The sequence below is a fragment of the Periplaneta americana genome, chromosome 10 (genome assembly GCF_040183065.1).
Source record: "Periplaneta americana isolate PAMFEO1 chromosome 10, P.americana_PAMFEO1_priV1, whole genome shotgun sequence".
Taxonomy (NCBI): Eukaryota; Metazoa; Arthropoda; class Insecta; order Blattodea; family Blattidae; genus Periplaneta; species Periplaneta americana.
This window is the reverse complement of record NC_091126.1, coordinates 121,491,420-121,518,469: the sequence shown is the minus strand read 5'-3', so window position 1 is coordinate 121,518,469 and position 27,050 is coordinate 121,491,420. Positions and strand designations below refer to the sequence as shown.

At 35.1% G+C, this 27,050-nt stretch overlaps 1 protein-coding gene across 3 annotated transcripts in view; it reads left to right on the top strand.

Annotated features, from left to right (window-relative positions):
• Nucleotides 1-27,050, top strand: part of LOC138707990 (large proline-rich protein BAG6) — a 124,334-nt gene that overhangs the window by 78,856 nt on the left and 18,428 nt on the right. For all 3 annotated transcript variants that reach the window (XM_069838091.1, XM_069838089.1, XM_069838090.1), the window contains exons 14-19: nucleotides 3,700-3,849; nucleotides 6,612-6,662; nucleotides 12,546-12,680; nucleotides 12,839-13,030; nucleotides 20,645-20,744; nucleotides 20,830-20,960. In XM_069838091.1, the coding sequence (XP_069694192.1) occupies nucleotides 3,700-3,849; nucleotides 6,612-6,662; nucleotides 12,546-12,680; nucleotides 12,839-13,030; nucleotides 20,645-20,744; nucleotides 20,830-20,960 (759 nt within the window). The remainder of the gene's footprint in view (nucleotides 1-3,699; nucleotides 3,850-6,611; nucleotides 6,663-12,545; nucleotides 12,681-12,838; nucleotides 13,031-20,644; nucleotides 20,745-20,829; nucleotides 20,961-27,050) is intronic.

Here is a 27,050-nt window from a genome sequence, read left to right as displayed (position 1 = left end):
TAGTTTTATTTTCCCTGGCAGAGTTAAGGCAATCAGGCCTTCTCTTCCACTCAACCAGAATCAAAGCACATACAGGAAAATTCATAGCAGTATAATTATAACTTTTGTACTTGTATTTATTTATTGTAGACCTGGTTGAGTGGAAGAGAAGAGCACAAGCACTTAACACTGCCAAATAAATGCATTCCTATTTCCATATATATATATATATATATATATATATATATATATATATATATATATTGCATGTAAATTCCCATATTAATAAATATATTTGTACCTTTTATCTAAGCCCAAGACTCAATAAAATGTTAAATGTGTCCGAAAAAGTTAAAAAAGAAAGTTGGAGATAGCAGTGTCAAATCTTGATCAATTTGGAGTGAATTAGCTCTTCTGCTAGTGCATAAGTGAAACAAGAGAGCTTCATTGCATGAAATAATAATAATAATAATAATAATAATAATAATAATAATAGTGACAGTAATACTGATAACACATTTAAAGATTACTATGACATTTTTTTCATTTTTCTGAATTTGGAAGTAGTGTTTAATCAGCATAGGTGTTATTTATGCAATAGAAATATTTTAATTAAATTTCAAAACTCATGATTGACTCGAAAACCTTAAGCAATGGAATCATTTTGAAAACAAATTTGAAATCAGGGTGATGATTTCTGTGGCAATCCATAGTTTTAACAGACAAAAGTTGTCACTCTGCATATGGAAGTCCGCCAGGGGAAAAACGAGCATTTGTTTAACTCACAGTAACTCGGACAGTAGTACAAATTTGAAATAGAAATCAGTTTTAAAAGTAATTCTCATTCTTTCTAAACATTTCGCTTGCTTTGACCCCCCCCCCCACCATTTAAAGTGGAAAATAAAAAAGTTTGTCGCTTATCAACTTTGAGGATGTCAATGTCTATTTTGAATAGGTCACTTTGAAGTTAGTAATTTTTTTTTCTCACTTTCAAAAAAAATATTTTGATTCCGAATTTTTTTCTGTACTTTCCTTAGCTATGAATCCTAAAAATTACAGTGTGATTGATTGACTATCATAGGAGCTAGGACATATAATGTTTTAACTGTGTGGCAAATAGCATCCTCGACTGGTAGCTCGGCAACGAAAGAACAAAAATAGCAAATGATAATATCTACCTAGTCTGTATAGAGCCTACACTTCCTGAAAGAGGAGGAGCTACGCCAGAAATAACAGTGACGCAGCTATAGTGAATCTGATACCAGAGATAAATATTGACTGTTCAAATCATTATCTACACTTTTAACATCATTACCTGCTGCAGATGTTCCCTCCTTATCACGTAGTGGCTCTATAAACGCTTTCGAGTAACCTAAACTAGTCAGTGCGTGGGTTAGAATCAGTTTTACACATCGTGGAGCAGTATTTGTAGCTGAAGTCATTTCTGAGTCACTAAGTCACATTAGAAAGTGAAATAGAGCACCTCTTGGTATTCGAAGTCCTTACAGTGACATCAAGTTTCTTATGCTCCTGAAGAATTATCCCAACCTAACTGAAGCTAAGAAAGCACATATATTATGACTCTTTGCCAATATTTTTGGTTTGTCTCTGAACACCAGATTGCCCTAGCCTTTTTGATGACCGAGTGACCGTAGAGAAAAAGGAAAAATAAGGTGATACAATTGTAGCGTTCACAGATACCTGGTACTTCTCGACAATCACATGTTATAGATAAATTGAAAGACCTGAAATTGCAGAATCCTGTGACAGTAAGAACCAGTTATTTATTTTATGTATTGATTGTATGAGTAAGAGTCAAATCTCAATCTTTTCTACAGAGTAGTCAAATGCTCTGTTTTCAAGAAACTTCGTGATTGCACATCTCAAATGGAAGTAGTAAGTGATACAGCAGAAAGTGTGTCAACCTGATCCAAAAGTACAAGGATTAAGAGCAGAAACAGTTTCTTCTTCAACATATATCCAAACACCAAAAGGAGTTCTCTACTCCTTCAAAAGTTGCTCTAATAGCATATTCAAGTGAATGCCTTTTTTTCTTTTACTGTTACAAATTATAAACTTCTCAGCTCTGGAACGACCTCTAAATGTTGATATTTTTTTGGTAAAATTTTATACGTGCTTGTTTTATACATTAATGCATGATATTAGCCTTATGGAGATATGAATTTTGAAAGTTCAGTTTTTTTTTTTTGGAGCATCCTAATGCACATGTGTGTGTGAGAAGGTGGGCCACAGAAAGTAAGTCTGGATTTCAAATAATTTTACCAACTTTAAATAGCCTCTTTATGTTGAAAGAATAGTTACAACAAACTGTGTAACATTACCTGTGTTATTCACTTAACAGGCTTTGTTTCAGAAACAGATTCGAAAATTGAAGTCTGTAATAAAGGCTAGTAAATATAGATTGAACACTTAAAATGTTTCAATATTGACACAGTAAAACCCTTATTTGACATTTTTCGGAGGACACAGAATAAGAACCTTAAAGGGGTTGACACTAAATAGGGATTTGGTATTTTTGTTTAAAATGTTTTTATTACTTTTGCAAAAATTATATTTATTTTCCTAAAAAGTTGCGGTAAATAAATTATGGATACCGGTAACATTGTTAAAAAAAAAGTTGGGTGCCAGTCAAGTCTTCTTCTTGTCATTTCTGATATCTTCACTTTTTATTTTTTATTTATTTATTTATTTATTTATTTATTTATTTATTTATTTATTTATTTATTTATTTATTTATTTATTTATTTATTTATTTATTTATTTATTTATTTATTTATTTATTTTTTCGGCCATTGTTTTCTAGTGATATGTACTGTAATGGTAAAAATAATTCCATCTCTTCACTGTAATAGTACTGACATCACGCACTTCAGAAAGTGCAACAAAGACAAGAAGTGACTGACACTGTAAATTGTGATAGATAGTTGCTACATTCATCATTGAATGTGATTGATTCTTGCAAAAGGTGGGATTTTGCAGATAGTTTGTGTCTTATTCTGCTGTGTGTTATTCAGCTTATAAATTGGTTCTTGGAAAAGGCAGGAATTAGCAGACAAACAGACATGCAGCATGTGTAGACACAGGGAGAGAGTGCAGATTGTGTGACTTATCCATTAACATGTGATGGCGAGGCATCAGTGTTGCCAAGTATTTTACATGTTGAATTGAAATAAACTCAGTTTGGCATTAGTCGAAATTAAAAAAAAAATTATTTAGAAACAATCTTTAATGCAAAATATGGGTTTCATAACAAAGAGAATAATCTTAAATCGAAAAATATTTTTAATTGATTTATTTTACGACACTTTATTGATTGTGATGGTTATCTAGCATCTGAGTGAATTGAAGATGTCAGGAAAATGAGTCCAGGATCCAGCACCAAAAGTTGCACAGCATTTGCTCTTAATGGGTTGAGGAAAAATCCCAAGAAAAACCTCAACCAGAATTTGAATCTGGACCCACTCATTTCACAGTCAGATATGCTAAATGTTACTCCAGAATGGTGAATTAAATCAAATGTGAAAATATATTAATCATGTGTAATTATTGGGACCAGGAACATTCAGTGTTAAATGGGGAAGAACATTAAATGAAGATCGCTTAAAATCGGGGTTCCACTCTGTATGTATTTTTTTTTTTTCAGAAATGCGAAACTTAAGACAGTGTTTTAGTTCAGAATCTGTTTGATTGATTACTCAGATGCCTCCCACCATGTCTGCTCCTCCACCGCCAAGGCCTGCTGGTGTGCCCCGTGCTGCCTCAGCTGCCAGTACAGGTTCAACAAATGAATCTCCTGGCTTTCCATTCCTGTCCTTGGCAAATATGATGATGGGCCAAGAACCTACCAGGGTGAGTTCCAGTTTACTATAGTATAATGTCATTTTAAAAAGTGCTGACGTAATGAACCAACCATTTGTTAAGCTTTTTTTTTTTTTTTATTCCCCAATTCCCCACTTATTTGTTGCTGTATAACGAAATTACATTGTAATATTAATTTCTTAGTTCTCATTACGTGGGTGCTACTAAATTAACGTCTCTAAGCTGTGTGAGACATAATGTATACTGGGGACAAAAAACATCTAGAGGCTTGGAGACCGTTACTTTTAAGTGGTCCAACCACCTCCTCTCACACTAGCAGGTATGGTACCATTCATCTGCAAATTTTCTGAACGGAAGTTATTGTATTGTGAGAGCGCAGCTGATCAGTGGTCAACATTTTCAGTTAGTAGTGCAACAAACAATTCTGCTGAGTGCGGGCTCTTCTGCAGTGACATCACTGAAGCCTCTAGTTGCTCTGTCTCTGGTATAAACTTAGAGGAATCTTGCGTTTTTATTGAAATATTTAATTGATTTTTGCAAAATCGTCTTAGAGTAATTGGAACAATTTTGCAAAATAGTATAATAGTAGCCATGTTGGAGGCGAGATTAACACTTGCTGCATAGTACAGGAAAGAAGAAGAAATAGTGTAAAGAATGAAAAATAAGAAACTTTTTGGGAATTTTAAATTTGTTAGATAAACTGGAAGGTAACAGAATTAGGTGGATTGGACATGTTAATGAGAATGGGTGAGGAAAAATTACCAGAGAAGACACTGACATTAAAAGTTTGTGGATGGAGATCTCTCAGAAGACCTAGGAGAAGATGGAAAGATCAGATGAAACAGGATGTGGAAAGTCATGGGAGTAATGAACGAGAATATTTGAAATGATGGAAAAACTGGATGTGGAAAGTCATGGGAGTAATGAACGAGAATATTTGGAATGATGGAAAAACTGGAGGCTGATCTCACATTCGATCTCCATAATCTAGAACCCAAGAGCATGAGGAGGAGGAGGAGGAGGAGGATGACGACGACGATGAAGAAGAAGAAGAAGAAGAAGAAGAAGAAGAAGAAGAAGAAAGCAGTAAGAATAAAATTAAAGGAGAATGGGTTAGGATTTGTATGTGTAGTTAGTAAAATTGTTACAACCATAATTTATATTCTGAGTGCATAGGACATTCCTAATTCTGTTACTGGAGAAATTTCTTGCATTATTTTAGACGTAATTAAAACATGAGTGAATGACATTTAAAAGTACAATTTTCAACAGAATAAATTAGAAGATGGTTTCTCAACTGCTAGCTGTGATGAATTTTGGAGATGTGAGACCACCAGCTTCCAGAACTCATCCACAATATTTTATAAATAATTTATTATGTAAAATCCTTCACTGATTGCCACAAACTTTGTTTAATCACTTTTTTTTTTTTGTGAACAACATAAAATAAATTAAATGTTAATGAGTACTTTCGCCCTTTCGGGTATGATCAGATTGTATTAAAAAATAACTCTTTATGAACGTTAATAAGATATATAATATCGAATAATTACCTTAAAAGTCTATATGACTGGACACATTACATTCAATGAATTTGATTACATCAAAACATAAAATTAAGTTAAAACAATCAGATGTGTAATTAGGAATGCTATACTGTTAAAAAGATATAAATTACAAGAAAGTCGATCCTTTTGGATCCCAGATTAAAAAGTAAGAGAGCATATCAATTAAAAAATTGAGACAATTGAACGTCTAAAATTATAATGTAATCAAAAACTCCTCATTTATACTCTTCCCTTTCTTAAGGGCATTTATTATGGCCTCTTTAACATCTAACGATTACTCCTTTCGTTGTGGCATAGCTTTGATCTACTGTATAAATATAAACAAAATTAAACACGAAAGGATACTATCAATAACTTCAAATTCATGCATAGAAACCTATTACAAAACACTTATGAGCCAGTGTACTGTTCGAATTGGATATATGTAAACAAACTTACCACAGTTCAGCAATGTGACTATAGCAACACAGAGCATCTTATCAACTGACATAGCTGCCTGGTTCACTTTGTTATTGCTGGATAAAAACATGCTGGCAACAGGAAAGCATTACTACAAAATACTTTTGAGTGCTAGTGTATGTCCATAAGTATTTAGATACCAGTACTGAAAGTATCATGGACTCATCTGTAACTAGTAACGTAGAGAATATTGCATACTAGGGAAGGATAAAAAAAGTGTTGAATTCGGACCTGTGTAAATAAAGAGATCACTAAAAACACCCTGGAAGAATAATGCTGATTTTGATTGTTATATTAAGGGGATGAAGTGAATGTGATTCAAAATACGATCTAGAACAGTTTGTGTGAAAACAGTGGTTGATCTGATTAGTTCTTTTAAACAGGAAAATGAAATTTATTTGTAATACTTTTGCTGTAATAAAGCCTTACATTAAGTCTAATTCGTGAAATATGTTACTGGTCAACAACATATGCAATAGACAGGGAAAGAAACTGGCCACCCTACCTCATCTCCTGACTTGGTTGTCTCATAATTCATGAGTGATGCCTTATTGGTGTCACTTGTAAGGTTCCAACCTGTCTTCGGGCATTTGACTAAACGAACAAATCCTTATGTTTATTGCATTTTGAATGTGCAATTAAAAATTCACATTATTCTGCATTATTATTGTAGGTGTGTGTATGCGCCTTTTTTTTGTTATTATTTGTGGCATCTACTTGATCAATTTTCTTTTTTAAGAAAAATCTTGTATTTCTTTGTTTCAGGCTGGAGAGACTCCACCATTCAATGTGCCAATGATGTCACAAATGTTTGAGGTAAGTTTTAATCCAAGCATGAAAAGTGTTATTCATGGTAGTGTTTCTTGTTAGCTACAGAGTCCGGCATTTGGGTCTGACAAGTTTCAACATGCTGTTCTAAAGGAACTATACCTACCTACTTACTTACAAATGGCTCTTAAGGAACCCGGAGGTTCATTGCCGCCTTCACATAAGCCCGCCATTGGTCCCTATCCTGTGCAAGATTAATCCAGTTTCTATCATCATAGCCCACCTCCCTCAAATCCATTTTAATATTATTCTCCCATCTACGTCTTGGCCTCCTCAAAGATCTTTTTGCCTCCAGCCTCCCAACCAACATTATATAAGCATTTCTGGATTTGCCCATACGTAAAGGGAATATAAGGTTTAAAAATTAAGAAATAACACAGTATGTAGCTTGAATGAAGCAATTTATTGGAATGTCTTCATTTTTTGAAAATCACATATTTCAAGTGATCCCTTTGGTATCTTATGATCTATTGTAATCTTACATGAAAATTGTTCATATTGTAGTCTTACATGAAAATTGTTCATGGCACTTTGCAATAAATCTGGGGTTTCATTGATTTCTTGCACTTCAGCCTGTATCCTGTTCTTCAGATTCTGGCTAGAGAGTGGTCTGGTTTGAAACACTCTTTCTTTGAGGTGTTCCCACAAAAAAGTCAGGAGCTGTTAGATTTGCAGGTCGAGCTGGCCATTTGATATCTCCAAACTGAGAAATTATGTGTCCTGGGAAGAAATTTCTCAACAATCGCAGTGTGTTTCTGGCAGTATGGGCCGTAGCCCCATCTTGTTGAAACCACATGTCATCCCTGTTTAGTGCTCCTCTAAATGTCTATAACATCTGTCGATACCGTAACAGCTCTCTCATTTCCACTTCGAAAAAATAGGGACTAATTCACTGTTCTACAAAAAAAAATGAAATTCATTTTTCTGGGTATAACATCCTTCATTAGTATGGAAATTTACCTCCTGAATTCAAATCTGTAATTAGTTTTCAAGTTATACGCAATTTCATTTTTTAAATAATTTTCGTTTCCACGCTATGTATTTTTGTAGGCAAAACATGTAACTATTAATATTTTAGTCACTTAAAAATTATTTACAAACATTTTATGCACTATAAAACAAAAAATATATACAAGCCTAAATATAATAATTATATTACATGGAAAAACTTATTTAAGATTAGAAAATATTAACAAAATACACTTTTCCCTAAGAATTTTATATCTTATTTTTTTTCTCTTGTGTTCAATTTTGCAGTCTCTAATAATGTTCCAGCAGTAGCCAGCAAACATCGCAGGCATCCATTTTCCTTCATACCGCTTTTCCATGGACATTATATCTTTATGGAACCTTTCACCATGTTCGTTGGAGACATCACTTCAGCTTTCAGGAAAATAATGTAGATGTGAATCTAGGAAATGCACTTTTAAAGACATGTGATATCCTAGATCCCTATATGCATTTATCATTTGTTGAACCAGTTGTTCAAAGTTGTTAGCTCTTTTTCGTCCCAGAAAATTTTGCGTTACATTCTTGAAACAAGACTACGCTCTTCTTTTTTTTGGTGCAAGGCATTGTTCAAAATCTGAGTACTTCTGAAGTTCTCTAATTTGGGGACCCACAAACACGCCTTCTTTTATTTTTGCTGCAGAAAGACGAGGAAACTTTTTTGAAAGGTACATAAATCCTCTTCCAGATGTGTCCATGGCCTTAACAAATTGTTTAATAAGCCCTAGCTTGATGTGAAAAGGGGGCAGCAGAACATCTTCACTGGCTACCAATTTCTCATTCAGTATATTTTTTTGTCCAGCTTTCCACTTACGTTCAGGCCAAATCCTGTTAAGCAAAGTTCACCATCTTTATCACAAACTTAAAATGTCAGGTAAATGAGACGGATATTCTCGTATAACTGAAAAACTGTGCCTGATAGCGAATTTCTGTTTTCAGATTTGAATTTGCCATATGAAAATCCTTTGGAAACACATATTTTCATATAAGAAAATGACCCTTGTAGAACAGTGCTATGACTGCAGCAGAAACAACACACCACACTGTCACCTTTTCACAATGTAATGGCTGTTCATGCAGTGCCATAGGATTTGTGTGACTCCAGTATCGGAAATTTTGCTTGTTGACGAAGCCATTTAAGTGAAAATGTGGCTCATCTGACATAAACAAATTATTCAACACATCATTTTCTTGAAGAATGGCACCAAATTCCATTGCAGAATGAAGTCAAGAGGCCTGATCTTGTGGTTTCAACTGCTGAGCAGCTTGAATCTTGTAGGAATGAAATTTTAGATCCTTGTGCAATATCCAACGAACTGTCCTGTCAGATATGTCCAAGGCTGCAGCATGTCGCACTGCAGATCTTGACAGACTTTGTTGCACAGCCAATCTCACTCTTTGGATATTTTCTGGAGTACGAACATAACACCCGTGAAAAGGTTATAAATTGCCTCTGGCATTAAACATGTTAAACCAACTCACTATTGTGTTCCTTGAAGCAATCCTACCATGTCTCTGAACATTGAACTTATGGCAAAATCGACGTTGTGTTTGAACAACGAACTTACTTTCAATATATCAATGGCCCAGAACCAGACTGTTCCAAGTTCATTTTACTTTTTTTTTTTTTTTTTTTCAGGAGAACTATTTTAAGCTCTTGACATTCAAAGCTTCAAGAAACAATTTGGAATAGCTTCATAGCAACCTTATGGAGAGGAATATTTACAATTTTGTTCGATTCATATATGCAGACAAGAACTAGAACACAATGAAACACAGATTTCTTTCTTATAAAAAGTTGGACTTAGAACAGTCTGGTCCTCAGCCATCGATATACTGATACCACAAAAATGCGTACATTAACTAGCCAAGCATCCATGATTAACAGAATTGCATGTTTGGAAGTTCATGTTGCCTTGACAACATTTCATTTTCGCTACTCTCATTTCATTTTACAGCTCTACCAAACTAATCACAACCAACTACTGGACCCTGTATAACATAAAAGGATACTTGACAACTGCCACTGTGCCTTAGTGATAGAGCACTGGGTTTGTAAGTCAGGGAGCCCAGGTTCAAATCCTGCTCTATTTTGAATTTATAATGTGTATTGTGTTGAGTAAGCCCATTGTCCCAGCAGCAGATTTTCTCCAAGTACTCCAGCTCCCTTGTGACATCCCAGCAATTCTTCATTATTCATTATGAGCGTAATGTGTGCTCACTGCCTGTGGTGCAATCTGGATAGTCTCTGACGAACTGAGTATTGGCACTAGCAACATCTATGAGCCTGCTTGTAGAGTCGGGGCAAATAGTGACAAGTTAAGGGTCTTGCCATGGAACAAAAAGAAGAGGATACATCAAACATACTGTTCACTATCATATGCTTAAATTAGGTTTTCTTTCATAGTTTATGAATACTTCATGAACACATTATTACAATTAAGTGATAGCTGTTTCAACCTAGTTAATACAAAAAATTCACTTTTATTCCAGCCTCAGTTTAAGAAGGGATTTGGATTTGATGAATGCTATTTTTCTGTAAGTGTGCTGTGTTACTCCGTCAGAGAAGGACAGAAAGGGAGACATAAAGCAGATCACTAGCCTTGCATAATTAATGATTCACCAAAAGTAACAAATGCTTTTTAAGTAAAAGAGTCTAAGTTATTTTATACCGTGATTTCCAATATTGGTGAATATAAGAATACAGCAGATAACAATCAAATGTTGGTAGATAATGATGATTACGATGATGGCACTGATGAGATTCATCTATATAGTCTTCGGAATCACTATTCCGCAGTAACTTCGAATTCATATACTTTGTACCTGTATGATTGATGGACACATGTTTAATTAATTATGTTGTTATAATGTAAAACACAAATATTCAAATCTCTAAGAATACATACTGTACTTGTATTTTTAATGAATGAAATCTTTGCACTTAAATTTTGTCAGAACTTGATAATGAACAAATTATACATGTTATTCAAAGGTACATATTTAGATAAAATCAGAAATGTCACTTGTAACTATGTAAGTTACTTCTAATACTGATCCAAACCAAATGAATTGAGGCTACTAAACATTCTTTGTAAGAAAGGAATGTATTTATGACATAATGCTCAAGATTCGTTTTTAATTTTCCGGAATCATTGTTATTCTTTTAACTATTATGTTAGCCTATTATGCTACTTTTACTGTGGTCATTTACTAAAAGGGAATTCTTGTAAATTTATAAGATACAGTGCAATTTCTTCTGTTTGGTATGCTTTGCCATTTTGCAATCCATTATTATGCGGAGCTTATTCTTCTGAATAAATTATTTTATCTAAGTTATGACAAAACACGAACCCTCTGTCATTGGCATTGTATTCTTTCACAGTCTGCTTCAAAATAAGTACTCTCTTCAATGAAATTACTTAAAATAATGTGTGGTGAATACTTTTTATGCATGCATTGAAATAGATGATACTGTCATAACGAGTGTATGTTTTATCCTAATTGGACAGTTAGTTACACTACACTATTAGGTTTGTTCCAGCAAGCAATTCAGAATGCGTTCCGAACTAATACCGAATTTCTTTCGATGCATGCGCCAGTTGTGTATGGTATCAGAACTAGTTCAGGATTTTATGTTGTTGGAATGTTTCTTGAACTCTTCTTTCACGACCTTTGGAGTTTCTTTTCATATTTAAATTATATTATCTTCCGAACTTCTTCATAAAATATATTGCTATCCCCTTCCATATCACTTATAATGGACTAAATTTTTTTATTTTAACCTGCCTAATCTCGATGCATTTTAACTATGACTTCAGATTAAACCATTTGCGCATGTTTCAGCAGTTCATAATTCTCAGTTCCTGCTCCTAATCGAGAACCAATGTCACCTGTTCCGAATCAGTTCTGAAGCATGTTAGAACAGGGAACTGGGAGTTCAGTATCGGTTCGGAATCAGTTCAAATCTTGTTGGAATGCACATTGAGCTACGTGCATGACCAGGCAATTCAGAATCAATTCTGAACTGTGTTGGAACAAACTTATTATTGTCTACAGACCTCTAGGACAGATTATGCCCTAAAGTAATTCTAGTTCCTTCTTATTTGCATATACAATAGATAATACAATATTGTAATCACATAATATTTGTTACATAGGTCTGAATAAAAAGTACTCACCAGATCATATAATTTTTATGTGCACATTGTGCTACTTTGGTATTTTTTGGGACATATCGTCTGACAGATATATTTTGTTTGAAAGTTTGTGGAAAAAATCTGGCTAGTTTCTTAATTCTAATTGCAGTTATGTGACATACGCTATTTTTTATATACTGTCTTTTATGATATCTGTATCACTTCTGTGAAGTTTAACATTTAGGCACAATAATATGGCTGGCTACCATATTATGTTCAGTTCTTACTTCGTATTTTATGTCAGTTTCAGTGAACAATTTGTCTTATTACTCAAGTATGAATCAAAATGCTTTCCTTAATTTTTCACTAAATATTTTCAAGTATGAGCATAATTTTGCCATAAAGGCATATGTATATAAAAAGATTTTTGTATTATTTGTGTAATCATCTGTAACTTATTGGCCAAAATGCTTCTTGGTGGAATAAAAAAAAATTGTAAGACTTTAGTCTAGGTATTGTGTGTAAAGGCTCTTATATTAATGATCTGAGCATAAATATATTTACAAAAATCCTTCTGTCCCTTCTCCCTCACTTTGTCAACATATATCACTTGACTAAAATATGAAAATATAATTGGTAGTTCTCATGCAGAAGGGTATGCTTTAAATTTTGTATGTATTCTCATGTGAAGTAATACTGAAATAAATCCTGACATTGTCAACAGAATTTGTCTGGCAGTCTTGGAGGTGCTTTCCTTGTGCAAGGCTCAGGCCCGACATTGGCTGACTTGTTACAGTCTATTCCTGACCATTCCTATACAGAAGGAGAATCTATCTTTGCTGATCTAGCCATGACATTGGTAAGACTGCAGTGTTGGTTTCAGATTTTTAATATGAAATCTTATGAAGGTACAAAGTTGTAGTTGTGTTTAAAATCGCAACAGTGTGTTCTGTAACATGTTCCAACATATTTATTAGACCTTATTTATTTGATAACCAGGGAAATACTCTTTTACAGGCTCGAAGTTTAACATTCCAAGATCTCATTGCCCAGCGTTTTGGGCAAGTAGACTCACTGAACCACATTCGTCCTCAGTTGAGAGAGTTCGTTGGCCATCGTATCCTGCAAGGTGAAAGTCCGACACCAGAGAACATTGCTCGAGGTGCAGACAGATTGCTAAGGGAAATGAGACCCCATTTTGACATCATGGTATGAGCTGTCATTCATGTGCTGTTACTATATGAGAAGTGCCTTCATATTAAGATAGCATTGACTTTCTTAACTTCATATTTAAATGAAATTTGAACACTAGAATTCAGAAAAAAGAATGTATATATATGACTAGTGATTTTCAGATCAATAACTTGAATATATTTTGAAATCAGTAGACAAATCGAATAGCCATGCAAGGAGTAAATTACTTACTATCTCGAGATTCTCTTTATCAGTAATACAAGATGTAAGTAAATACAAAGGTTGCAAAATATTTGAACTTGCCATTTGTTCTACTCGAAATAATTGCATAATTTAGACAAACTTTTTAGTGTCAAAAATTGTTCTTCAGCAAATGTGTTAATTTTATTTATTAATTTTCCCAACCTTCAAATTTTACCGAACTTAAAAAAAAAAGTAGAAATACCTCGACGATCTTTAAATAGCATATTAATACATCTATTATGCAAAAAATTACCTCCATGCAGATTTGTAGAGAAACAGTAAAGAATAAAATATTCTATTGTGCTGGAATTGTTTTCTGAACCTTGCATCCCAAAATTAAATTTAAAAGTGCGCTAATAAGGATAAACCCCATTGAAAATCATGTTGTCATGGTTTCTTCATGCTTTGAAGAACTATTCCTCATTATGTTATTACACAATTTTGTAGAATTGAATAATAGTCATATATGAAAAATGTATCAATTTAAAGGGCTTTACTTGAGTGTTTCTGCTTCAAAGGGTAATTTAATAAATCAACTTTTTTTTACATCTATTTATTTAAAGCATTATTGTCGTAGTATTTTCAAAGACTAGAATTTACATGTAGTTACAGATTCTGTGCTATATTCTTTTATAAAATGGACTAAACATTATTACTAAGTACATGATGAAACCTGGAGAACAAAATATGAAATGCAGTGCCAGCTCGGTACTGAATAACATTGTGCTGTCCAGAGGATGAATTGGGAAGAGGAAATGGGTACTTTTGTGGATCACCTGTACTAAAAGTGATCACACTTCCTATTCACTATACGTTAGCTTTGTTATCAATCTAGAATCACTGCATATCACAGTGTCATTGGCAGACTTTTATTTGTTGTGTCCTTGCAAATTAATTGAGAAATCAATATATTGATATGTTAAATTTTTTTCTAGTCCTAGCTAATTGTTGTATACCTTTCAATGAAACGATACTCTGTTATAAGGAAATTATTTTCTTCACCTACACAATTTCATTATGTTAGTATTATCCTGTCATGAATTTTGTCTTGACATGTTCATGAAGAATAGCTGCAGTACACTTGCACTTCAATAAGGATATAACACGAAAACATTAAGTTTATTTGTTAAGGATATTAATGGTTATTATTTTTTGTTATTGTTGTTGCTTTTGATTTTGGTATTGTTTTAATATATGTATTTTACTGGACCAGCAACAGAAGAAATGTCCTATAATACAGGTGAATCTCAGTACAATTTTCTATAGCCAAAATAATTTGAACATCATACATGGGGAAAATGTACTACAGAAAAACTTTTTCTTTTCTCATCTGTTTTAAAAACTTCATTGGGACTGGACTTTCTATAACGGATGGAAGTGTCATATTTTCCATGCTTCGACAGTGTCAGTATTCACACTTACAGCCTCACCTCGGACACATCTGTACGTTAAGACTGCGACAGTTCTTAAACCTTTCAATTCAACTGTTTGAAGCTTTAAAGTCCGAAAGTCCCATCTGTAGCAGTAAATGCACTGCCTTAGCACAAACCACGATGCCATTCATTAGTGTATTTGGAGCGCAGACTTGTTTGAACCATTTTAGTAACATATTTTCTAACTCTGGAAACTGACCCTCACATACACGTTTTCGTTTGCCACTTTTTTCTTCAAAATACGCTGCTTTGATTATTTTTCTTTTGCTGACTTTTGTATTCAGTGTTGATGGAAGAATGTTGAGTTTCCGCGCAATATCAGCTTGCTTCATGTGAGGGTTGCAGCCCACTTCTTGAATTATGTTCCATTTTTCTTCATTCGTTATCTGCCTTACTTTCTTCTTATCAATGACATACAAACTCGTGGCGTACATACAAACTTTCACCAACAGTGAAACAAGTTACTGACGATAGTATCGGACTTTTTCTTCCTTTGTCGTCTTCTAACGGAAACTAAGTACGCTGCGTGCCTGCATTGGCAGGGGTGAGAGTGTGAGAAAGAATGCATGTGCGTCAGAGCACACGCAATATACGATTGTTCATCAATATAGCCACAGACTGCCAAGTTTGAATGCAGTAAATGGAATATGTCAAATGTGTAAACGGGTAATTTTAATGTATGTTTAATGGAATTGGGGCTGGGACTTCCAAAAATAGACGTACTAAACAAGAAAACATGGTAATGATGCTAACTAGGTAGAGTGGCAGTGTTGCAACCATACATACACAGCTTCCTTAACAATTTATGGAATGAAAGCAGTTAAAAAGTTAACCAATCCTACGAAAGGAGTTACAGAAACTGTACTTTCATTGTCCACACATTTTTGGCACCTCTTTAAGAAACTATCCATCATTCTCTGTAGTTCTCATTGAAAAATTGTGCTCTCTCCTGGCGGATATTGTTTAATTTCTTCCAGGGTGTGTAGGTTTTGTCTTGTATATGACTTCTTTTAATTTATACCAGAGACAAAAGTAGCACGGGGTTAATTCAGGAGACCAAGAGAACCACAAATCCCTACTAATAACTCTGTTTTGGTTGAATACTCCCTTAATTTCTGTCATGGAAACACTGACTCTCTGAGCTGTGGCAGAGTCCTGTTGAAAAAAGCCAAACTCATGCTCTCTGTTGATTAATTTTCTGAGAAGGTAAATAAATAAATAAATAAAGGTGGAATAGTATTCACATGATATGTTGGGCATCAATTATTGTCTCGTAAAAAATTTGTTCTATGATTCTTTTGCTGCTCATGGCACTGTACACAAATATGTCATTATTGAAGAGCACTTTGTAAAGGAAGGATGTTAGGTTTTTCAGAGCATCAATAATGGTTATTTTCTGAGTTCATATATCTATGGAGATAGATCCAGGAAAACTATTAAATGGGGCCCTGTTTCTGTTATGTACAGTCCCAGAAACAAAAAAAATGACCCGACTCTTGAAGCTCCTTACAGAGCACAATTTATACCACAATGATTTAACAACGGTTTTCAACCAAGTATTATTTGAATAGTATTACAGGAAGGTGTTTCACAACTAATACAAAAAGCATGAAATGAATCTGAAAATAAGATAAAATTAATGCCTAAAAGTTATTATGTAACAAACAAAATACAGTACGACAATTCTGATTATGGTGAAGAATTGGTACAACGGAGAAAAATTCTCTCCAGCACTGTGACTCGAACCTGGGTTTCCAGCTTTACGTGCTGGCGCTTTATCCACTAAGCCACACCGGATTCAAGTTCTGATGCCGGATTGAATCCCTCTCATTTTTAAGTTCTACCTACTGTGTTCTCTTTGTTGGCCTACCCTCGTGTACTGTATCACAGTATGTATGACAGTAGACACAATGTCCAACCACAAGTACAGAGGTGCACTTATTATGAGTGACTAAATGACCAGGGTCTGACAGAACATGGCGCCGTCTACAATCACAAAGTGATTACTTATGCTTTATCATATTGCTATGATGTATTGAAGTACATATGAAGATTTAGTGCAGTAATTCTGCATTTTCTTATGTTGAAAAATCGGTAGAATGGAGAAAAATTCTCTCCGGCATCAGGACTTGAACCCAGGTTTCCAGTTTTACATGCTGGTACTTCATCCACTAAGCCACACTGGATTCAAGTTCCGATGCTGGATTAAGTCCGTCTCATTTTTAAGTTCTACCTACTGTGTTCTCTTTGTTGGCCTACCCTTGTGTACCATTGTCACAGTATGTGTGAAGTAGACACACTGTCCTACCAAAAGTACAGAGGTGCACTCATTATGAGTGACTAAATGGCCGGGTAGGTACACAAGGGCAGGCCAACAAAGGGGAACACAGTAGGTAAAATTTAAAAATGAGAGGGATTCAATCCGGCATCGGAACTTGAATCCGGTGTGGCTTAGTGGATAAAGTGCCAGCATGTAAAGCTGGAAATCCAGGTTCGAGTCCCTGTGCCGTAGAGAATTTTTCTCTGTTGTACTGATTCTTCACCATATGGAAATGCAGAATAACTGCATATGTATTTCGGTACATCGTAGTAAACCTGATTATGGCAATTCATCACAAGTATTCAGATAGCTTGGTGCTAGTGTGCTTGCTCATATACTACTAAGTTCAGAGTCCAAATATTGTTGAAGAAAGAATTTTTTTTAATTAATTATGGAGGTTAATTTTGTTTACCATCATTCCATTTTACTGCACTACTTATAAATATTCGTCTACTACTAAGAACAGGTCAGTTTTCATCTCATCTTTTCAAATGTCTTTCAGGTTATGACAACAATCCACGTAAAATGAATTTCAGTAACTGCCAAAGTGATCTCGTGTGTACCACTGCTTTGGAGCACTGAGCATATACAATGCATTGAATCTGGAACTTCGAGAATTCAAGCAGGCCTTTTTTTTTATGAACATAATTCAGAATCCACTCAGAATGTGCATCTACATACAGGATCACCCAATTGAAGTTCATGTGCCACAATTATTTTATACAGATTTAATTTTAACAATTTTGTGTCTCGTCACACAGAGCCATAAGAAAATTCTGTTTGTTGTGAAAAGTGCTGAATAATTTTTTAAGAGAATTTTCCCAAGTGATGACCAATGTCATTTAATGTTCCTTAGTTGAGAACCCAATGTTGTCTGTTTGGTTTCTTAACCGAAACAGTCCCCGTTTCCTGAAATGTATTATAAAGATCATGGATTGTTATACAGCCTGGAACTTTTAAACCTGGGACTTTATCTTAAAATCGACTTTGAACTTAACAAGCTGAATCTGAGATAAATACACTTCGGTTCAATAGAAAACGTACTCTGAGTCTTGAAACACACTGTGATTACTTATACAACAAACACCTCAATTCCTAATAAATTAAGAATTTCATTTAGGCAACCACTGCTTTACTGACACAACCTTCATAACATGCCCGCAGCCAGGAACCAGTTGTACACTCGGCACTAGCATAAATGCCATGAATGCAATTAAATAAAAATCTCTCGACTTCTCAGTATGCGTGATTGCCCATACTGCACCCCTGATATAATTCATGAACTCAAATGAGTAAGAATTTGCAGACTTGGACACTTTATATACATACGTGTTTGTTAGGGTTGCCCTTAGCTATAGGTAGTTTTTCGAAAGTTAAAATTGTGCTGCTCCCACCCCTTATCTTGTTCCATCAACAAAAAAATGATCTGTGCAAATTTACAGCTCAATCGGACAACTGCTTGGCGACCCTCAAATGCTTTGAAGTTGGAACATAGTATACGCAATGATTAATTCCTTACAAAAGCGGTATACTCTTCCCTATCTCGACCATTTCTTTTTTTCTTCTTAGAGAAATTTATGTAGACATTCTGGCAACCCCAGCAATTGTTTAAAAATATTCTGAACGAAATTTCCCAAAAGTTAATTCTTAGTAACGCACACAACTTCTATAAGAGAAACACATTTTTATTTACAACAGTAATTTCTACAGAATCAAAACATTATGTAAACGAACGAACATTGAACATTACTTTTTCCTAAGGGAGGATTTAGTAGCAGTTGGGTATATTTTACAGTCTCTGGTAACAATCTGTAAAACAAATTGTTTCTCAGTTTCATCTTTTGTGAGAATATTATTGTAATCCTGAATGAGTTTGACTTCTCTTTCTGCAACGTCATTCACAACAACTATCTTCTAAAGTTTTTCAATTGTAAATAGGATCATCCTTCCAAGTTGAAGGGTTTTTGTCGAGGAAATCGGTGCTGATAGAAAATCTCGTGAAGAAAATTTTAGTACTAGGAGATACAAAAGACGAAAACTCAATATTTGTAAAGGAAGAAAAATCATTTTGGTGCAGAATGTAGCTCTTCAGTTTATTTTCTTCTTCTTTCTCTTCTTCACCTTCGTCTGCTTCCAGTATAACTTGAGCCATATTTGCTTTAACCACTGTCGGAACATAGTCATCAAAAAGGATAGAGCCACAGTTTCGGGAACTAAGTACCAGAGATGGTTGGAAAATTTATTTGCAGCAGCCTTACTGATTTCTGGATCAATATCCTGATAATTTATCAGTTCACGCATGAATAAGAAATCTGATAAGGTACTTTAATTGCTTCTGACATAAACCAGGCTCGAACATAGCCTACACTCGAGCAAGAAAAATACATATTCTTCTTAAAGAGTTCTTCTCCTTATGAGGTAACAAATTGATCTTGAAACAAGTATATCTTGAATGCAAAAATTGCTTTTACCATTCACCTAGCATGACTTCCAGCTCCTAGTATATGAAACGATATCCCATTCTTTGGAATGCTGCCAAGAGAAAAATCATCGTTAAAAATTCGTATCCTCTTCATTTTTCATCTGTCCCAAAGCATCTGAATGAGCTATGTCAAAGAGATCGTCCATAATTTCCACAAAAATATCTCTTTTTTTTTTTTTCTTTTTCCTTGCCTGCAGTTCTACTCAAATATTTCTATAAACCCTTTAATTCATCATAGAGTTTGAATAACTTATGAACACAGTGGTCACTTTTTCTAGTAGGGATTCTTGCTTTTTGCCAAAAATTGAAAACTTCTTGAATCACCAATGCTACACTTTCCTTTGTTGTAAGATTTACAACTTGTATTATTGTAGAAGAAAATGCTTAAAACTTGCCGGTTTGAAGGTAGATTGGCTCCAATGATTTGATTGAAGATGTAGCCAACACGAGAGACATAAAAGTATTGTCTTAACTTGTGTGACGAACTATGTGAAGAGGTTGATGCCATTTTACAACTCTAGGGGAAAAAAAAGTCTTGAAAGTCACTTTACACGAGCAGTCAGCAGGACAGCACAGACAGTTCTGAATCAATAAGTGAAAAATTATTCATCATAGACAAGATCATGTTTAGTTATAAAATAAGTGAATAAAGCAAATAATAATAATAATAATAATAATAATATAGGTTTATCTGATAATATTAGAAGAAAATATTTTCCAGGCTAAAATTTCAAAACTTCATGGTCGATGAGGGTCGCCTTGCAGTTGTCCTATTGAGCTGAAAATTTGCACAGATCGTTTTTTTGTTGATTGGAACAAGATAGAGGGGTGGGAGCTAAACTTTTAGAAAGTTGAAAAATAAGGGCAACCCTAGTGTTTGTGATATTATTAGATGTAACTTAGTAAAGTTTGGACCTTAACATAAAAATTGTGAACTTACGCAAGAGATGCCCCATAGGTATTACAGTTATGTTATATTGGTAGCATAACTGAATTTGAATTGATATTTTCACTTCAAAAGTCTCATGACAAGTTTGTACTGCGAGTGCTTGTTGAAAGGGGCAATTTGATGAAAAAGTTGTTTATTTATGTAAAAGTTCTCCACATGGAAGATAATTCCTGCGTCTAAAAGACTTTTTTTGTTCCTCTAGTTGGAGGCACGTCTGAGAGAAGAAGTAGATATAATTGCTACTGCAAATCAGTATAACCAGATACGCCTTCCAGAAGTTATCACACTCATAATGACTGAAGGTTAGTGACATTGCATTTTGATGAGGATGGAATGATGAAAGGATATCCACATACACAGATTATAGCTTATTGCTTCTATTTGTAGGGAATGATAACAACTTTGGCCAGGAATTAGTCCGTTGGTGTAGGAGGTATATTGGAGAAATGAGTGCCATATTAATGCATTGCTGCATCGACAAAGTGCATGGACTGGAAACCATAATGAAGAGTTATGTGGTAAGTTACATATTTGGTATACCTCTGATGTTATAATATTTAAATGTACATATTTAAACATTTCGTACCTTATTAATATGCTCCAGTGCGTGTGTGTGTGCGTGCGTGCGCCATTTGTTATATTACAACAATAAAATGACATCATAAACTGAGGTAACCTCAAAACAGATTAAAATCATGAAAACAAAAAGACGGAAAGACAGAAATAGATTTCAATGTAAAAAAAAACCTCATCCCAACATCTTCAGTAATGTTGAAAACAAAACAGGATAATATGAAAGTAGATGCAAGGAAATACTATTTAACAAGCAAAATGGAAGGACTTAATGGTTATGCGCTATTTCAGTGCCTTCATATGAAATATTAGGTTTATATGATAACTTGCCGTATTTTATGCGGCCAAAAATTGCTTAAACGTTTCTTCAATAAATGTATCATTTAAATAATATTATGAAGTACTTAACTATCAGTTGGAAATTCTAAATCACCTATTTATTATTCAAAATATGCAATGCTTATGTCTTGTTTAGTCTAAACCGCATTTTTTAATATTTTTCGTACATTGTATTAAAATAATCTTCTTCAGAAATTATCCTCGCCCGTCTTGGTCAGAAGTCATAATTTTCAAATATCAAGTCCGTCTTCTTCCTTGCCATGATGAAAATTATTGTCGTTGATGCAGGATTAATTATTTAAATGATCAAATATTGACCTATTAACTTAAATCTAATTTAATGAGAGCTTAAAGCCCAATTTATGTTGGTGAAATGCATTGTCCCTTTAGGTGTCAAAAAGATTTTAAGTGATAATTAAAAGTTAAATATGTTTGGTGAAATCGGCTCTTAAGTTAAACTACGATTAGTTAATTGTGAATTAGTGACATGATTGATGAAATCAGCCCTTAGACATGGGTTTGATTTCTATTTGGATTGATATTACCTCGTTTGGTTTTTTCCAAGGGGAATGTCAGATAATCTATGACGTATTCTCACCTCATCTCGCCAGGTACAATCTTGCTATCACCAATTCCATCAATGTTAAATAACCTAGTAGTTGATACATTGTTGTTAAATAATCGATAACAAAGAAAAAAGTAACAAAAACATCTTCTATTAACAAATCATCATAATGGTTTTAATAATATCCTCAGAAACATGTCTTGCTAAAAGGAGAACAAAACACTATACTATATCCTGTGTGGCATAAGTTGTTACCCTGCTGTGATGTTTAATTGACTGTTATGTATTCCTTAAGGTACAGTCACATGTCGCTACTTTTGCTGCACAACTTTTGTTCTGCAGCTGCAGAAGTTGCGTGCCGTGTTCACACGTAAGCCAAAAGTAGTGTGCTGCATGCTACTTTTCATGCTGCGCAACCCGAGCGCTGCAAAAGTTGCAACTGGGGGTTGCAAGTTTGTTCACGCACAAGGCACTATTTTTGCAGCTGCAGTCTAGCTGCAGCTTTACATATCCATGTTGACTTTTCAATATACATTTTGTGGTTGTGTTTGCATTAGAGTTTCAGATTATGAAACTCATGCAATAGCTTACTAATCTATTATTTGCTTTTCTGTCCTAACTAGTATTCAGAAATTGGCATTATTTTTACTATAAAGCTATTAAAAAACGCCTATATACTTAAATGATACCAACAGCATATTCATGTAATCAATGTTGGCAATCCTCCTGTTTGAAACTACGCTATGGAAAATTTAAAAAATGAATTATATCAGCAAATATACTCTGACTGTGTTGTATATTTAGTAACTGTTACAAATCATTTATTTTCATCACATCTAACATTAAAATACAGGGCTATTCAAAAAGAAGGAGCAGATTTCAAATATTTATTTGTTCCAAACTACAGAAGATAGAAACACAATTCCAACGTTCCTGGACAGACGAAAGTTTAAATTTTGAACAGTCCGGGTAGAAGTTCCATTCACAGCCACATTGGCGCTGTTGCTTGTCATGCGCGGCCGCATTAGTGCTGTTGATTGTCTGTAGTAAAATGGCGACACAACAGGAAAAAGCATTTTATGTGTTACAATTAGCAAAACTAGAGTCCATTATTGAAGTTCTACGTGCTTTTCGCCATCAGTTTAATAAACAACCACCTCGTCATAAGCAGATTTACCGTGGCATCGAAAATTCGTAGAAGATGGTTGCATCTGCAAACAGAAAAGCACAGGACGTCCACGCACATCGAATGAAAATGTCGAGTGTATTCATACAGTTTACGAAAGGAGCCCAAAAAAATCCACCACCGAGCAAGCAGAGAACTGAACATTCCTCAACCAACAGTATGGCGAGTTCTGAAACACCTTCTGCACATGAAGCCATACAAACTGCAGTTATTGCAAGTATTGCATCCTGACGACCACAACAGAAGATACGAATTTTGCATTAGCATGCTAGATGATATGGAAGCAGACAATTTTTCTGAACGATTATTCTTTTCCGATGAATCCACTTTTCATCTTTTTGGTGACGTTAATCGCCATGACGTTATAATTTGGGCAAGTGAAAATCCTATGTCAGTTATTGAACATGAAAGAGATTCACTGAAGATTAACGTCTTCTGTGCCATATCTGTAAACAAAGTTTATGGACCTTTCTTCTTCATGGAGAAACTGTGACAGAAATAACCTATCTAGACATGCTTCAAAACTGATTATTTCCTCAACTTGAAGATGATTCAGATGACTTCATCTTCATGCAAGATGGTGCCCCACCTCATTTCTCTAACCATGTCCAACATTACCTGAATGACACCATTCCAGGACGTTGTATTGGAAGAGGAGGAGGAGAAGATCAACTTCATCGCCGGTGGCATCCCAGGTCTCCAGACCTCGTGATTTTTATCTGTGAGTTACGTAAAAGACCATGCTTTTATCCTCCCTATGCCTGACACTCTTGAAAGTCTGCGACATCGAATTGTTGAAGCTGTGAATTCGATAACTAGAGACCAGCTGATTCGTGTGTGGAAAGAAATGAACCACCATTTTGATATTTGTCATGTAACACATGGTGCTCATATTGAATGCATACAGCATTGAATCTTTCTCTGTCCAGGAACATTGGAATTATGTTTCTATCTTTTGTAGTTTGGAAGGAATAAATGTTTGAAATCTGCTCCTTCTTTTTGAATAGCCCTCTATATATCCAAACAATAAAAGTATTGTTGGCACATTTGGGTGGCAACACTGGTCGCAACTGCTGCAAAAGTTTCAACTAAACCGATATCAAAAATGCTGAGGCTGCAATCCTGAGAATTCTGTTCACACGTTGCTACTTTTGCAGCGATGCAGTACAAAAAACTGCGCAACTCTCATACTGCGACATGTGAACAATGGTGCAACCCGAAAAGTAGCGGCTGCCGAACCTGCTGCTCGCTACTTTTTCATGCTGCGTGCAGCTTAGAAGTAACGACGTGTGAACATGGTTCTCAGGGTTGCAGCCGCAGCATTTTTTTATATCGGTTTTGTTGAAACTTTTGCTGTGGTTGCGATCAGTGTTGCCACCCATATGTGCCAATGATACTTTTATTGTTTGTTTGGATGTGTTTTAATATTAGATGTGATGAAAATAAATTATTTGTAACAGTTATTAAATGCACAACACAGTCTGAGCATATCTGCTTACGATATAATTAATTTTTTTAATTTTCTGTAGCGTAGTTTCAAACAGGAGGGTTGCCAACATCGATTACGTGAATATGCTGTTGGTTATCATTTAAGTACAGTAGCGTGCAAATTAATCCAAACAATGTAATTACTTATGCAAAAACACTCAAACGGGATAAAAAAAAAGAATCTAAGACATACCTCAGTAATCTATGTGGCCTCCCTTGTTCCTAATAACAACTCTGAGACAATTTGGCATGGATTCCACTAATTTCCCACAAATATTCTTAATTTCTTCATCGCGAAACCATACACCAATGAGGGCAGAAATCATCTTCTCCTTTGTAGAACAATCCATTTTTTGCATTCTTCTTTTGCAAATTGACCACAAGTTCTCATTGGGGTTGGTGTCGGGTGAGTTGCCTGGCCAGGGGAGTACCTGAATATTCTTCTTGTTGAAGAATTCTTTAGTTTTTCGAGATGTATGGCATGGTGCCAGGTCTTGTTGGAACACGCCTCTGCCATGCGGTAATGATTTTTGCAGCTGGGGTACGATTCTGGTTTCCAATAAGTGAATATATTTGTCAGAATTCATCATTCCCTTGATAGGTATTAATGCTCCAGGCCCTTCATGTGTAAAACAACCCCAAAACATTACTTTAGGGGGGCATTTGGGTGTTTGTTGGAGATGAGCTGCTGTTACTTTTTCGGATCCTATCCGTACGTAAGAAACACGGTGGCCGTGGACCTCGAAATGAGACTCATCAGAAAAAAGTACATTCTTCCAGTCATTCACTGTCCAGTGTCGATGTAATTTTGCCCACATTAAGCGTTTTTTGCACATAACAGGGGTTAGCAGTTGCTTCTTAATAGGCTTACGAGCCCTTCCTCCAGCTTCCAAAAGCCTACGCTGCACTGTTGTGACGTGAATATTCGCCCCAGTGGTAGCCATTAACTCGCGGTTTAAGTCGACAGCAGTTAGTCTAGGATTTAATTTACTTTTCCTGACAATTAAACGATCATCTGCAGGTGAAGTCTTCCTTTTCCGGCCACAGTTTCCTTTTTTCTGGGGTGTGATGGATCCAGTCTCCCTGTATCATTTTATGATCGAATTAACAGTAGCCAAACCAATGTGACATTCTGCAGCAATTTGCCTTTGTGGACATTCTGCAGCAATTTGCCTCTGTGTCATAGAAGAATGCTCTGCTAATGTTATAATTTTAGACCGTTTTCGTGGAGTTGTATCCATTTGTGAAGACGACAGAATGTACACAGGATTGCAGTATTAAGTCTTCAACACAACTGAAATGCTTATAAGTACAAAACGACAGGCAAAATGTCACATATTATAAAAGAAATAATAACGACAGACCTTCAACGATGGAATTACACGTACTACAGATGCCAATTAAAGCGGTATGAGCAGCTGTGAGGCCAACAATGACAGAAAATGTAAAAATATGTCATGTTCTGATTAATTTGCACGCTACTGTATATAGGCGTTTTTGAAAGCTTTATAGTAAAAATAATGTCAATTTCCGAATACTAGTTAGGACAGAAAAGCAAATAGAAGATAAGTAAAGTTTTGCATGAGTTTATTAATAATGCGAACATAACCACAAAATGTATATTGAGAAGTCAACACAGAGATGGAAACCTGCAGCATGACTGCAGCTGCAAAAGTAGTGCCTTGTGTGTGAACAGACTCGCAACCTCCAGTTGCAACTTTTGCTGCACTCGGGTTGCGCAGCACAAAAAGTAGCGTGCAGCGTGCTACTTTTGGCTTACGTGTGAACACGACACGCAACTTTTGCAGCTGCAGTACAAAAGTTGCTCAGCAAAAGTAGCGACGTGTGACCGTACCTTAAGCTGCACACAGCATAAAAAAGTAGCAGGCAGCTTGTTCGGCAGCCACTACTTTTTGGGTTGCATTGTTGTTCACATATCGCATTACGGAGTTGTGCAGTATTTTGTACTGCAGCGCTGCAAAAGTAGCAATGTGTGATCGTACCTTTAAGCTTATGGCTTAAACACAACATGGCTGATCATAATTTTTTAAGACTACTGTATGGTCTGATGAGGTAATTTTTAAATTAAACAGAAGGATAAACATATGTAATTGTGTGTACTGGTCTGCCTTGAATCCTCATGAATTGATTCAAGTGAAATTAAATGTTCCCAGTGTTACAGTTTGGGTAGACATATGCAGTGCTTGTGTCATTGCCCCATATTATTTTTTTTTAGGATGGTGTCTACTCTGAAAATTACAGGGATGTGTTGACAGAAGTGATTATTGAACGAAAAAATAGTCTTGTTTGTAAAGGCATGAGACAGTAGGGTAGACGTGATATTATTAAGTAGCCTGCAAGGTCATCAGACATTACACCTTGAGCTTTGTTATGAAAGACAGTGCTTGTTGTCAAAACGAGGAATCTGGAACATTTGAAGGATGTGATTGAGATACA